General features: G+C 40.8%; 1 protein-coding gene across 1 annotated transcript in view; it reads right to left on the minus strand.

Annotated features, from left to right (window-relative positions):
- Positions 1-3,163: 3,163 nt before the first annotated feature.
- LOC115432210 (ephexin-1-like) overlaps positions 3,164-15,880 on the minus strand; it is a 46,396-nt gene continuing 33,679 nt past the window's right edge. The window contains 8 exon segments of the mRNA XM_030153086.1: positions 3,164-4,068; positions 4,070-4,239; positions 4,803-4,907; positions 5,092-5,171; positions 10,018-10,176; positions 10,277-10,440; positions 14,069-14,158; positions 15,105-15,179. Coding sequence (XP_030008946.1) covers positions 4,000-4,068; positions 4,070-4,239; positions 4,803-4,907; positions 5,092-5,171; positions 10,018-10,176; positions 10,277-10,440; positions 14,069-14,158; positions 15,105-15,179 — 912 coding nt within the window. The 3' untranslated portion in view covers positions 3,164-3,999.

The following is a 15,880-nucleotide window of genomic DNA, read 5'->3' on the forward strand; positions in this document are numbered from 1 at the left end:
AATAATAATAATACATCGGTTGTATGTCGCGCTTTTCTAACTACTCAAAGATGCTTCCGTTGTATACCGATACCAGGTAGTTTTTCCTTCCACCGTCTCTTCTGTTGGTTTCTGTAAACTGGCTTCAGCCTGGTTTCGACTGACTCCATATGTAAAGCGTCATGAGAAAACTTTTGTTATGATTTGGTGCTATGTAAATAAAATTTGATTGATTGATGATTAAACTCCACATCTTTCGTCCAGTGCAGGGGTGTCAAACTCATTTTAGTTCAGTTCCATATTCAGCTAAATTTGATCTGAAGTATAATAACATAATAATATATAAATAATGTCAACTCCAAACTTTTCTCCATGCTTTAGTGTTAAAAAAAAGTAAAATTACATTATGAAAATGTTTGCATCTACAAACTATCCTTTCAAAAGATGTGAATAACATGAACTGAAAAAATAAGTGTAATTTTAACAATATTCTGCTTCAGTTGATCATTTACACATGTCCATTAGAATGTACAGATCACAGTGGATCTACAAACACACAAAACATTTAATAACAGGTGGAATATTGTTAAAATTGTACTTACCTCTCTTAAGACATTTCACATTGTTCATATTTGTTCAGGTTATTCATTTATCATTATTATTTTTTACAAAATTATACTTTATTTTAGCGTAATTACATGAAAATATTTACCTTTACAAACAGAAACATTTGGAGTTGTCATTACTTTTATGTTATTATGATAGTATTTGACTGGTCTGACCCACTTGAGATTGAACTGGTCTGAACGTGGAACCTGAACTAAAAGGATTGATAATATTGTCAGTGTAATTTTTGTATTTCACAAATTCATCCCAGGGGCTGGACTGGACCCTTTGGTGGGCCGGATTTGGACCCTGGGTCACATGTTCGACACCTGTGTTTTAGTGTAAAGGCCTAATATTGGAGGCATAAATTTTGATAAAATTGCACCTACATTTCTCAACAGTTTCTTCATGTTATTCACATTTTTAAAGGATAATTTGTAGATGCAAACCTTTTCCTTTTCTGACTCTTCTTATTATTTTATTGGTCTGGTCCCTTTTAGATTATATTGAACTGCACGTGACCCCTGAACTCAAATGAGTTTGACAGCCCTGTTTTAAATGTTCTTCCTCTAAATCTGTAAAATATTTTTCCTGTTCTGACTGTAAATAATTATTTCCATCTACTTTCATCACATTTGACTGAGGAAGAAAAATCTACCATTAAACTACAGTGAAATATTGATGTTTCTGTGTCCGATCCTCGTGAACAGGACACGTTACAGCTGGAGATGTGATGTGTCCACATATTTATGTCCATAGAGTTTATATATGTATACTCTGTATATATGTATATGTCTATATATAAACACAGCTGACTTCAACGTGTCCAAATACTTTTGTCCATATATTGTATTTATTTTAACACTCACTGACTTTGACTCATTAAACAGTCGGAGGTTATTTGAATAAATCTTAGTCTGTTTTTACATGTTTGTGTTTGTGAACCCAGTGTGTTTTCTGTGTGTTCATGCAGCTGACATGTGTTTACAGGATCTTTACAGGATCTTTACAGGATCTTTACAGGATCTTTACAGTCCCCGTCCTCCTTCTGTCCCTGTTAAACACTTTAGTTTCAAGTCAAACATCAAACCAGAACCAAATGTTACCGTCGTACAAAACACACACAGATTTAAACTCAGGTCAAGTCGTCATTAAAGGACCGTTGGGTTTTGGGTTTTTCTTTACCTTCTTCAACCCCAGGAGTGGAGTTCACATCTGGACTCCTTTAGGATTAGTTTTGTTTTTTCCGTTGATTAAATATCCTGAACAGGGTTATAAAAATATCACAGGCTGGTTCAAGTATTAAATAAATCATCCTTTCTTCTGGGTTTGTTTCCTCTTTAAACTGATCATTAAATATTTACAAACTCTTTAAAATACGAGTGGGTAAAACGTTCTTATCTTCATAAACACAAATGTAGAAATGTTGATAGGAAACATGAGGATTAGACTCATCTGTGCCCGGGTTACTAGAGTTAATCACACAAAGACCAAAAACAGTTTTACACCAGTCGGTGGTAAAAAATGTGTCTGAAATATCGTTAGCCTCAAAGCATGATCACCAAAGTCCTATTTTTGGCCAAATGGTCGTATCTGTGTGAACACCATCAGGTCCCTGTGACCCTGGAATGACCTCTGCAGCCTCTGGAGTACCCCAAGACTCCATACTGGGCCCACTTCTTTTCAATTTATTAATCACTAGCCTCATAGTATAATTGCCTAAGTCAGGGGTACTTGGAAGAAGCCCAGGGGGTACTAGAAATGTTTTTGTAAAAATCCATTAAATAATTCATCATGTCCTGAATACAAAATAAATAATGTGAATCAATGCTGAAATATAAAACACAATAAATACATTCATATAATAGTTTTACTGTCTTTGGTAACATTTGAAGAACATTTATATTTTAAATGATTCAAAATGAGTTTATTTGAGTAAATAAGGAATTATTTTATGTTGGTAAAAGGTTCATTTATTAATTAATGACCTATTTATTTATTTTTCTTATCAGTGACAGAGGGCAAATTTAGTTTATATTTTACACAAAATTTACTATAAAAATTTGTTATTTTTAAAAATATTACAGTTAAATATATGTTGTTTGTTTATGAAGTTTTTTAAATATAAACAGACACCTTTGGTACAGGAACACATTTGGACTCATTTTTTTAAATTAAAAATGCTGAAGTGAGAGTTAGCGGTACTTGGATTTTAAAAAAGTCTATTTCAGAAGGCACTCCAGCGTAAAAAAGTCTATTTCAGGGGGTATTCCACTGTAAAAAGTCTATTTCAGGGGGTACTCCACTATAAAAAGTCTATTTCAGGGGGTACTCCACTATAAAAAGTCTATTTCAGGGGGTACTCCGCTGTAAAAACTCTATTTCAGGGGTTATTCCACTATAAAAAGTCTATTTCAGGGGGTACTCCGCTGTAAAAAGTCTATTTCGGGGGTACTCCGCTGTAAAAAGTCTATTTTAGGGGGTACTCCGCTGTGAAAAGTCTATTTCGGGGGTACTCCGCTGTAAAAAGTCTATTTTAGGGGGTACTCCACTGTAAAAAGTTTGAGAACCACTGGACTAAATCATATTTTTTGGCCAAATTGTGATATTGGCGGTACTTTACTCTCCTAACACTGCTTAATTATTTTGTATAATTGGATATGTGCTGGAAAAAAATAAAACTTAGGCAGTTTTGCTCTCAGGCTAACGACATGGATTTCTGTGCTTCATTCTGGAAAAAAAAAACTTTGAGAAAAAAATGGAGTCAAACAGGATTTTTTTGAGTAAAAGGAAACATTTCTCAAAATGCTTCTCATAATTGTTGTTTGGGATGAAATGGCCTAAAGACTGAAAACAAAACCTCCTTCACTAAAAGAAAAACTAAAATAAACAAAACAAACAAAGGAAACAGATCAAATCTGGTGTTACTCTTATATCAGGAGTTCATGGTGAACGTTCTAGGTCCCATAGTTCTACAGTATGAGGCTGTAGATAAAAAGGTATTTATTCAAAGTTATTTTATAAATTATATTTGACATCTACAGCCTCTGTCAGCTTCAAACCAAAGCCTTCCTCCTAAAACCTAAAAGTCAAACGGTTTGATTCTTTATAAATGAACACAGAAATACTTCAGCACTTTTACAACTATTCAAATAAAGTGAAATAAAAAACCAAAGTGAACGACTGAATAAAGGTGAAGTCACCAGTGAGTGTCAGGTTCTAATGGGTCTGATCCGTGCTTTGCTCAAAGGTACTGCGGTGACCTTTAGTTCTGGTGAATGTGGAGGTTGAGGGTTTAACGCCTCCATTGGACATGGACTTAAACATGCTTCATGGTCTGTACAGAGTCTGTGTTGGAAGGAGTTTCATCTGAACCTGAGGGGGGGGCGTTCTCCTGTCGTCATGGTTACCGACTCACTCTCCCCCCATTTGGTTAAAGGAGTTGGAGAAGTTCTTCGGGGTGCGTCGTCCCGCCCTTAACCCCGGCCCTGGATCCGGTCTGAGGGCCTCCCCCGACGCCCTCCTGGGCCTGCTGGATCCTGAAGGCCTCTCGGAGGTTCTGCACTCGGACCTCCTTACTCTGGATCTCCTCGACGACCCGACTGGGGAACCAGCCCCGTTCACCGTCGTGGAGCCTCTCCCCCATCATCCACCCTGAGGAGCGGGAGGAGCGAACACAGAGCACGGTTAGCATCGACGCTGCCTTCAGGGGCCATGGGGATTATGGGAAATAACAGCTACGAACTCCAAAACTGCACATGAACGCCCCCTCATGTTGTATTTTCTACTGGAGAATGAGGAAAACAGTAGATGCACGAGCTGACGACATGACATATGAAATATGAGTGAAAGTTCTCATAGGGTCATCGTTCTTCTGGATTCAACTGGACTGGTTTAACGGTTTTGAAAGTGTTTCGTCCCTCATCCAAGAAACTGAACACCTGTAGGGGGAGTATACCTAAAGGGGTGTGGTCTAATACACCTGTAGGGGGAGTGGTCCTATATACCTAAAGGGGTGTGGTCTTATACACCTGTAGGGGGAGTGGTCCTATATACCTAAAGGGGTGTGGTCTTATACACCTGTAGGGGGAGTGGTCCTATATACCTAAAGGGGTGTGGTCTTATACACCTGTAGGGGGAGTGGTCCTATATACCTAAAGGGGTGTGGTCTTTTGCAGCTGTAGGGGGTGTGGTCACAGTTTGGGGTGTGTACCCACCATCATCTGTTCTCTCCAGCAGGTTCAACACGTCTGCCATCTCGATGGACAGTTCATCTGGTTCCTGAGACGAATACGACTGAATACACTGGACCTGTGGAGAGTCTGAAGGACACGCACACGTCAGCGTCCACATGCGGGGGGTGACGTCCACATGGGGGCGCCAGCGTCCACATGGGGGGTGACGTCCACATGGGGGCCCTAGCGTCCACATGAGGGCATCAGTGTCCCCATGGGGACGCCGGCGTCCCCATGGGGCCACGCCTCCAGTACTTGCAGGTCCACTCACCTGGCTGGTGGGCGCTGGTGGACATGAAGCGTGTGCGTCGGTTGGGGGTCAACGCACACACCCATCGAAGCTTATCACTCCTGTTCACATGAGAGAAGGATAGAGTGAAACACCACAGAGGTGTGGGTCAGTCTGTCCACCGTCCGTCTGATAACACCAGCACATGCATGAGGCTCAGAACTTCTGTGAGTTTGACTCAGACGGGTGTTTGGACACAAACCTAAAGGTCCTGATGAACTGTTCTGTGTCTGAACTGTTCTGTGTTTGAACTGTTCTGTGTCTGAACTGTTCTGTGTTTGAACTGTTCTGTGTCTGAACTGTTCTGTGTCTGAACTGTTCTGTGTTTGAACTGTTCTGTGTTTGAACTGTTCTGTGTCTGAACTGTTCTGTGTCTGAACTGTTCTGTGTCTGAACTGTTCTGTGTCTGAACTGTTCTGTGTCTGAACTGTTCTGTGTCTGAACTGTTCTGTGTTTGAACTGTTCTGTGTTTGAACTGTTCTGTGTTTGAACTGTTCTGTGTCTGAACTGTTCTGTGTTTGAACTGTTCTGTGTTTGAACTGTTCTGTGTTTGAACTGTTCTGTGTCTGAACTGTTCTGTGTCTGAACTGTTCTGTGTCTGAACTGTTCTGTGTCTGAACTGTTCTGTGTTTGAACTGTTCTGTGTTTGAACTGTTCTGTGTTTGAACTGTTCTGTGTCTGAACTGTTCTGTGTTTGAACTGTTCTGCGTCTGAACTGTTCTGCGTTTGAACTGTTCCGTGTCTGAACTGTTCCGCGTTTGAACTGTTCTGCGTTTGAACTGTTCTGCGTTTGAACTGTTCTGTGTTTGAACTGTTCTGTGTCTGAACTGTTCTGTGTCTGAACTGTTCTGTGTTTGAACTGTTCTGTGTCTGAACTGTTCTGTGTTTGAACTGTTCTGTGTCTGAACTGTTCTGCGTTTGAACTGTTCTGTGTCTGAACTGTTCTGTGTTTGAACTGTTCTGTGTTTGAACTGTTCTGTGTTTGAACTGTTCTGTGTTTGAACTGTTCTGTGTTTGAACTGTTCTGTGTCTGAACTGTTCTGTGTTTGAACTGTTCTGTGTCTGAACTGTTCTGCGTTTGAACTGTTCTGTGTCTGAACTGTTCCGCGTTTGAACTGTTCTGCGTTTGAACTGTTCTGCGTTTGAACTGTTCTGTGTTTGAACTGTTCTGTGTCTGAACTGTTCTGTGTCTGAACTGTTCTGTGTTTGAACTGTTCTGTGTTTGAACTGTTCTGTGTCTGAACTGTTCTGTGTCTGAACTGTTCTGTGTTTGAACTGTTCTGTGTCTGAACTGTTCTGTGTCTGAACTGTTCTGACACTCAAACCAATCCAGCTGAATTTTCACAGATGAAACATGTTTAACCCTCTGGTCTCCACAGACAGGACCCTCTATTCACCTACAGCTAGGGATGGGAATCAATATGAATTTAATGATTCCGATTCCATTATCGAATTTGCTTATCGATCCAATTCCTTATCGATTCTCTTATTGATTCTCATTGGGTGTGGAAATGAAAGAGTACAAACGGGTGTGTTTGCATTAACTGTCTTTTATATTTCCATCTGCACAGAAAATAGAACATATACAGTTTGTACAAATAATAAGAACAGATGACAGCAGGCCAGTTTGGGGGGGGGGGGGGGGGCAGTGAAAGTGAAACTACAGACTCTTCACTAATTCCTCTGTTGCTGCATTTCCACTACGTGGTACTGGTTTGACTCTGCTCATCTCCTGTTGTTGTGCACCTCATTTCCTTTCCCCTACCTTCGGAAACTTATATTTGAGGCGGTATGATGTTTGTTGCCCGCACCGGAACCGGAACTGGGCCTGGATGACGGCCTGGGGTTCACTCTGCCGCTAGATTCACAAGCATCACTAAGTAGCGAATCAAATGAATCACATGTGGACAAATGTTTGAGCAGATTGGAGGGATTCCACCTTTAGAAGAAATGGAAGCTTTGACAGAGTTCAACTGGACCTGGTGTGGTCTGTTTAGACGTGGTGTGGTCTGTGTGGACCTGGTGTGGTCTGTTTAGACCTGGTGTGGTCTGTGTAGACCTGGTGTGGTCTGTGTGGACCTGGTGTGGTCTGTGTGGACCTGGTGTGGTCTGTTTAGACCTGGTGTGGTCTGTTTGGACCTGGTGTGGTCTCTTTAGACCTGGTGTGGTCTGTTTGGACCTGGTGTGGTCTGTTTGGACCTGGTGTGGTCTGTGTGGACCTGGTGTGGTCTGTTTAGACCTGGTGTGGTCTGTGTGGACCTGGTGTGGTCTGTTTGGACCTGGTGTGGTCTGTTTAGACCTGGTGTGGTCTGTGTGGACCTGGTGTGGTCTGTTTAGACCTGGTGTGGTCTGTTTAGACCTGGTGTGGTCTGTGTGGACCTGGTGTGGTCTGTGTGGACCTGGTGTGGTCTGTTTAGACCTGGTGTGGTCTGTTTAGACCTGGTGTGGTCTGTTTAGACCTGGTGTGGTCTGTTTGGACCTGGTGTGGTCTGTTTGGAGCGTTTCTGCCTCAACACCATGTTGGCTACGTTCTGACCAAAACAATGCAGCGTACACGTGACGTCATCATTCATGCACAACGAAGGTGGAATCATTAAGCAGGCAAACGATTCCAAGGAATGGAGCTACTGGGATCCGGTTCTCAAAAAGAACCGTTTCTCGATTCCCATCCCTACCTACAGCCCATAATATGTCATAGGAATGTAAAAAAAAAACAAAACAAAACTAGAAATTAGAAATTTGTAAAAAAAAAAAAAAAAAAATTAGTTCTGTTTTTATTAGTTCCTTCTGTCATCAGTCAGTGATTCCCACCAACACTGGTTCATATTATTATTATTTTTGGTTCTAGGTCAAATGTTAAATGTGTCAGTGTGTATTTTGTACTCACTTGGTGGAAGGGTGTTAGAGTAGGAATTTAACACTGTTTATTATGGGATGGATTTAGTGGATGGATCAGAATTTAAATAATCAAACACAAATGAGGGTTAATATCCTGAAATTGCTCATTTAACAGTTTTTGGTCACAGGAGGTGGCTGTGGTGAATGTGTGGGAACATTAGCATCTTTTGTTTTTTATGACTTTTAATTATATGAAGTGTGTTTAATCTGTTCACCTGGACACCAGAGGGTTAAGGTGTGTTTAATCTGTTCACCTGGACACCAGAGGGTTAAGGTGTGTTTAATCTGTTCACCTGGACACCAGAGGGTTAAGGTGTGTTTAATCTGTTCACCTGGACACCAGAGGGTTAAGGTGTGTTTAATCTGTTCACCTGGACACCAGAGGGTTAAGGTGTGTTTAATCTGTTCACCTGGACACCAGAGGGTTAAAACACTGGTAAAGACAGTTACCAGTTCTAGCATATGATTCCTTTTTTGGCTCTAAACCAGCAGCTGTCAGGAACTTTGAGTTGGAATGTTTTCTGTCCCGTTAGTCAAGTTAATGTTTGAATTAACTGACACGCCTTAAAATCAGGGTTTTCCAAACCACAACCAGACAAACACCCAGAAACTGTCAGAGCTGACATTCCCCCAGAAACAGGACACACAGCAGAACAAACCAAACAGATCCTACTGGGGTTGAACAGAAGCTCTGAATGTCCACGTCTGCTACAGTCGACAGTTTGAGTTCAATTCACTTTTATTTAAACCGTTTTCTAAAGATCAGAATAAAATACTTAATGTATTTTATCAATTAATTGTGTCATATTATTTTGTTCCCCATTCCACTGTCATTCTTGGACGCTGACATAATTTGTCATTTCTTATCGGGTGGATGATCCCGCCAAACATCATATCATGATATATGTACGAGTGAACATTTGGACTGAAAGTAAAAGTAGAAGAAAGCAGACGGTTATTTATAGATAGTGATGAAAGATCAGATGAAAACAGTTCAACAAAAAGCACAAAAAAGACACTGATGTAAAAGACACATGATGAAAACAATATCAAACACAAAATAATAAAGAAAATGTGATCAAAGTTGCAAAACAGCATCATAAAAGTCAGGAATAAAAAGACTGAGTCAGAGAAGAACAAGATGAAAGTGTCATAAAAGACAAAATGCAAACTATGGAATGTTTTTGTAAAACATGAATTATGACCTTTCAATTTTACCATATACATATATATATATATATATATATATATATATATATATATATATATATATATATATATATATATATATATATATATATATATATATATATATATACAGGGTGGGGAAGCAAAATTTACAATATTTTGAGGCAGGGATTGAAAGACAGTGTATGACCAATTAGTTTATTGAAAGTCATGAGAATTTATTTGCCACAAGAAAATGTCCATAATAGAAAATGTTTTTATTCTATGTGTCCTCCTTCTTTCTCAATAATTGCCTTCACACGCTTCCTGAAACTTGCACAAGTGTTCCTCAAATATTGGGGTGACAACTTCTCCCATTCTTCTTTAATAGTATCTTCCAGACTTTCTGGTAATAGTTTTGCTCATAGTCATTCTCTTCTTTCCATTATAAACAGTCTTTATGGACACTCCAACTATTTCTGAAATCTCCTTTGGTGTGACGAGTGCATTCAGCAAATCACACACTCTGTGTCGTTTGCTTTCCTGATTACTCATATGGGCAAAAGTTTCTGAAAAGGTATGGATAATAGTGTTAGGTATGATTATGACATCAGTATATGTTTGGGTTCAAAACAACTGACGTAGTGTCTGCTGAGAAAAAACAACTAAATGTTCATTGTACATTTTGCTTCCCCACCCTGTATATATATATTTTTTCTGTTTATATATTTTTCAGTTCCTATAGTTTTCCATTCCTATATATTTCTGTTTCTATATATTTCTGCTTGTGTATTCACCTGTATATTCTATATATTCTATCTCTATTCCCCATCACACACTCACATGCTGCTGGTCTTCAGCATGTAGCTGACCGGTCGCTCCTCCTGGTTTTCCAGCAGCTTCAGGTTGAAGACGTTGGCCAGAAGCTGACCCTGGTCCTCCAGGTCCTCAGTCCTTAACATGGCCCGGGTACAAGAATCCAGGACCTGGAACTTGTCTCCACTGAGGACAAGAAAAACCAATGAACACGTCCTCCGTCCACTGATACAAATGCCTGATTATGAAGGGTTTTTACTGATGGTTTACAGAAGGTCATACGTACCCAGAGCTGCGTTTGGTGACCAGCAGAAGGTTATTAAACAGGAAGAGGAAAACTGGATGGTAGAGCTTACGGCTTTTCATGGTCCTGGTGCTTTTGGGTCCAGCCATCAGCTGCACTTCACCCTTTTTTAACAACCAGCGGGAGTGGGAAATGATGGGCACCGACTACAGCAGGAAGATAAGGGAACAAACGGAGGTAAGATAAGGGAACAAACGGAGGTAAGACAAGGGAACAAACGGAGGTAAGACAAGGGAACAAACGGAGGTAAGACAAGGGAACAAACGGAGGTAAGACAAGGGAACAAACGGAGGTAAGATAAGGGAACAAACGGAGGTAAGATAAGGGAACAAACGGAGGTAAGATAAGGGAACTAACGGAGGTAAGACAAGGGAACAAACGGAGGTAAGATAAGGGAACAAACGGAGGTAAGATAAGGGAATAAACAGAGGTAAGATAAGGGAACAAATGGAGGTAAGATAAGGGAACAAACGGAGGTAAGATAAGGGAACTAACGGAGGTAAGATAAGGGAACAAACGGAGGTAAGACAAGGGAACTAACGGAGGTAAGATAAGGGAACAAACGGAGGTAAGATAAGGGAACTAACGGAGGTAAGATAAGGGAACAAACGGAGGTAAGATAAGGGAACTAACGGAGGTAAGATAAGGGAACAAACGGAGGTAAGATAAGGGAACAAACGGAGGTAAGATAAGGGAATAAACAGAGGTAAGATAAGGGAACAAATGGAGGTAAGATAAGGGAACAAACGGAGGTAAGATAAGGGAACTAACGGAGGTAAGATAAGGGAACAAACGGAGGTAAGACAAGGGAACAAACGGAGGTAAGATAAGGGAATAAACAGAGGTAAGATAAGGGAACAAACAGAGGTAAGACAAGGGAACAAAGGGAGGTAAGACAAGGGAACAAATGGAGGTAAGACAAGGGAACAAATGGAGGTAAGACAAGGGAACAAACGGAGGTAAGACAAGGGAACAAATGGAGGTAAGACAAGGGAACTAACGGAGGTGAGATAAGGGAACAAATGGAGGTAAGACAAGGGAACTAACGGAGGTAAGACAAGGGAACTAACGGAGGTAAGATAAGGGAACAAACGGAGGTAAGATAAGGGAATAAACAGAGGTAAGATAAGGGAATAAACAGAGGTAAGATAAGGGAACAAATGGAGGTAAGATAAGGGAACAAACGGAGGTAAGATAAGGGAATAAACAGAGGTAAGATAAGGGAACAAACGGAGGTAAGATAAGGGAACAAACGGAGGTAAGACAAGGGAACAAATGGAGGTAAGACAAGGGAACAAATGGAGGTAAGACAAGGGAACAAATGGAGGTAAGACAAGGGAACAAACGGAGGTAAGACAAGGGAACAAATGGAGGTAAGACAAGGGAACAAATGGAGGTAAGACAAGGGAACAAACGGAGGTAAGACAAGGGAACAAACGGAGGTGAGATAAGGGAACAAATGGAGGTAAGACAAGGGAACAAATGGAGGTAAGACAAGGGAACTAACGGAGGTGAGATAAGGGAACAAATGGAGGTAAGATAAAGGAACAAATGGAGGTAAGACAAGGGAACAAACGGAGGTAAGACAAGGGAACAAACGGAGGTAAGACAAGGGAACAAACGGAGGTAAGACAAGGGAACAAACGGAGGTAAGACAAGGGAACAAATGGAGGTAAGACAAGGGAACTAACGGAGGTGAGATAAGGGAACAAATGGAGGTAAGATAAGGGAACAAATGGAGGTAAGATAAAGGAACAAACGGAGGTAAGACAAGGGAACAAACGGAGGTAAGACAAGGGAACAAACGGAGGTAAGACAAGGGAACAAACGGAGGTAAGACAAGGGAACAAACGGAGGTAAGACAAGGGAACAAACGGAGGTAAGATAAGGGAACAAACGGAGGTAAGATAAGGGAACAAACGGAGGTAAGATAAGGGAACTAACGGAGGTAAGATAAGGGAACAAACGGAGGTAAGATAAGGGAACAAACGGAGGTAAGATAAGGGAATAAACAGAGGTAAGATAAGGGAACAAATGGAGGTAAGATAAGGGAACAAACGGAGGTAAGATAAGGGAACTAACGGAGGTAAGATAAGGGAACAAACGGAGGTAAGACAAGGGAACAAACGGAGGTAAGATAAGGGAATAAACAGAGGTAAGATAAGGGAACAAACAGAGGTAAGACAAGGGAACAAATGGAGGTAAGACAAGGGAACTAACGGAGGTGAGATAAGGGAACAAATGGAGGTAAGACAAGGGAACTAACGGAGGTAAGACAAGGGAACTAACGGAGGTAAGATAAGGGAACAAACGGAGGTAAGATAAGGGAATAAACAGAGGTAAGATAAGGGAATAAACAGAGGTAAGATAAGGGAACAAATGGAGGTAAGATAAGGGAACAAACGGAGGTAAGATAAGGGAATAAACAGAGGTAAGATAAGGGAACAAACGGAGGTAAGATAAGGGAACAAACGGAGGTAAGACAAGGGAACAAATGGAGGTAAGACAAGGGAACAAATGGAGGTAAGACAAGGGAACAAATGGAGGTAAGACAAGGGAACAAACGGAGGTAAGACAAGGGAACAAATGGAGGTAAGACAAGGGAACAAATGGAGGTAAGACAAGGGAACAAATGGAGGTAAGACAAGGGAACAAACGGAGGTAAGACAAGGGAACAAACGGAGGTGAGATAAGGGAACAAATGGAGGTAAGACAAGGGAACAAATGGAGGTAAGACAAGGGAACTAACGGAGGTGAGATAAGGGAACAAATGGAGGTAAGATAAAGGAACAAATGGAGGTAAGACAAGGGAACAAACGGAGGTAAGACAAGGGAACAAACGGAGGTAAGACAAGGGAACAAACGGAGGTAAGACAAGGGAACAAACGGAGGTAAGACAAGGGAACAAATGGAGGTAAGACAAGGGAACAAACGGAGGTGAGATAAGGGAACAAATGGAGGTAAGATAAGGGAACAAATGGAGGTAAGATAAAGGAACAAACGGAGGTAAGACAAGGGAACAAACGGAGGTAAGACAAGGGAACAACGGAGGTAAGACAAGGGAACAAACGGAGGTAAGACAAGGGAACAAACGGAGGTAAGACAAGGGAACAAACGGAGGTAAGATAAGGGAACAAACGGAGGTAAGATAAGGGAACAAACGGTGGTAAGATAAGGGAACAAATGGAGGTAAGACAAGGGAACTAACGTAGGTAAGATAAGGGAACAAATGGAGGTAAGACAAGGGAACAAATGGAGGTAAGATAAAGGAACAAATGGAGGTAAGACAAGGGAACAAATGGTGGTAAGATAAGGGAACAAATGGAGGTAAGATAAGGGAACAAACTGAGGTAAGATAAGGGAACAAACGGAGGTAAGACAAGGGAACAAACAGAGGTAAGATAAGGGAACAAACGGAGGTAAGACAAGGGAACAAACAGAGGTAAGACAAGGGAACTAACGGAGGTAAGATAAGGGAACAAACGGAGGTAAGACAAGGGAACAAACAGAGGTAAGACAAGGGAACAAACGGAGGTAAGACAAGGGAACAAATGGAGGTAAGACAAGGGAACAAATGGAGGTAAGACAAGGGAACAAATGGAGGTAAGACAAGGGAACAAACAGTGTGAAAACAACCATCTGAATTTGTTTTGACATCAGTACTTTGTGCAGATTTCGTTCTTTCCGTGATTCGAAGGACTTTTATGGACAGGACACCAGAGGGTTCATGTTCTGATCTGAACGTATGCGTTAAAGCCACAGTGTGAATTCTACCTTGGACTTAAACTCCAGTGTTTTCTCGATGCTGATGAGCTCCTCAGTGCGACTCATTTTTCGAACTCCTTCATTACACTCCTTCACAATCTGAAAAAGACACAAAAAAACATGACAGAACACAGTCCGCTACGTGTCACATGATCGGACTGATTCTCGCCCTTTATTTGTTTCCAGTAGAACCTGGCAGGACCAGTCCACCGTTGGACTTGTACCTGGTGAGTATTTTTGGGTTTGGGTAGTTTTTGAGGGTTTTTTGGATAGTTTTTGGGTAGTTTTTATGGGTTGTTTTTGGGTAGTTTCTCCAGGTTTTTGGGTTGTTTTTGGATGATTTTTGAGTTTTTCTTGGGTTGAGGGGGTTGTTTTTGGGTAGTTTTTCAGGTAGTTTTTGAGGGGGTTGTTTTTGAGTCGTTTTTGGGTAGTTTTTGAGAGGTTGCTTTTGGGTAGTTTTTCAGGGGGTTTTTTGGGTTGTTTTCAGGTGGTTTTTGGGGGTTTTTGGGGGTAACTTTTGGGTAGTTTTTCCAGGGTTTTTTTTTTTTTGATTGTTTTTGGGTAGCTTTTGAGGTCTTTTGGAGGGTTGTTTTTGGGTAGTTTTTGAGGGGTTTTTGAGGTTTTTTGGGGGGGGTTGGTAGTTTTGGGGGGGTTGGGGGGTAGTTTTTGAGGGGTTTTTGGGGGTATTTTTGAGGGGGTTTTTTTGGGTTGTATTTGGGTAGTTTTTAAGGTTTTTTGGGGATAGCTTTTGGATTAGTTTTGAGTTTTGGGGTGATTTTTGGGTGTATTTTTGGGTTATTCTTGGTGGTTTCAGAGTGTTTTTTGGATGTTTTTTTAAAAACTGGAAGTAATTAATAACATTTCAATTCATTTCGATTGGGAAAATTGATTTGTAAAATGAGTATATGGCCAAATGAGCTTGGTCATGGAATGAATGAACCTGGTATTGTTAGGTTCTACTGAATGTAAACCAGAGTGAATCCCATCGTCGGAGCTCCACCTGGACCTGGACCTGGACCTGGACCTGGACCTGGACAATGCTCACCTGCTCCAGCTGCTGATGTGCTTTAATGGCGTTTGATTCCCTCTCAGAATTCTCCTCGACTTTTTTCAGAATATTCTGTGAAAAGAAACAAAGTCAAACATCAACCAAAAGTCTCTATAGCAGGAAGAAATCCACAAATGTTCAACTCACATCAGTCCCACAGGGTCCCTGTGTGATATGGACAGAGTTAAAGTGTGTGTTATGGACAGTGTTAAAGTGTGTGATATGGACAGTGTTAAGTGTGTGTTATGGACAGTGTTAAAGTGTGTGATATGGACAGTGTTAAAGTGTGATATGGACAGTGTTAAAGTGTGTGTTATGGACAGTGTTAAAGTGTGTATTATGGACAGTGTTAAAGTGTGTGATATGGACAGTGTTAAAGTGTGTATTATGGACAGTGTTAAAGTCTGTATTATGGACAGTGTTAAAGTGTGTGATATGGACAGTGTTAAAGTGTGTGTTATGGACAGTGTTAAAGTGTGTGATATGGACAGTGTTAAAGTGTGTGTTATGGACAGTGTTAAAGTGTGTATTATGGACAGTGTTAAAGTGTGTGTTATGGACAGTGTTAAAGTGTGTGATATGGACAGTGTTAAAGTGTGTGTTATGGACAGTGTTAAAGTGTGTATTATGGACAGTGTTAAAGTCTGTATTATGGACAGTGTTAAAGTGTGTGTTATGGACAGTGTTAAAGTGTGTGTTATGGACAGTGTTAAAGTGTGTATTATGGACAGTGTTAAAGTCTGTATTATGGACAGTGTTGGAGTCTTTTGGAC

The sequence above is a fragment of the Sphaeramia orbicularis genome, chromosome 13 (genome assembly GCF_902148855.1).
Source record: "Sphaeramia orbicularis chromosome 13, fSphaOr1.1, whole genome shotgun sequence".
NCBI lineage: Eukaryota > Metazoa > Chordata > Actinopteri > Kurtiformes > Apogonidae > Sphaeramia > Sphaeramia orbicularis.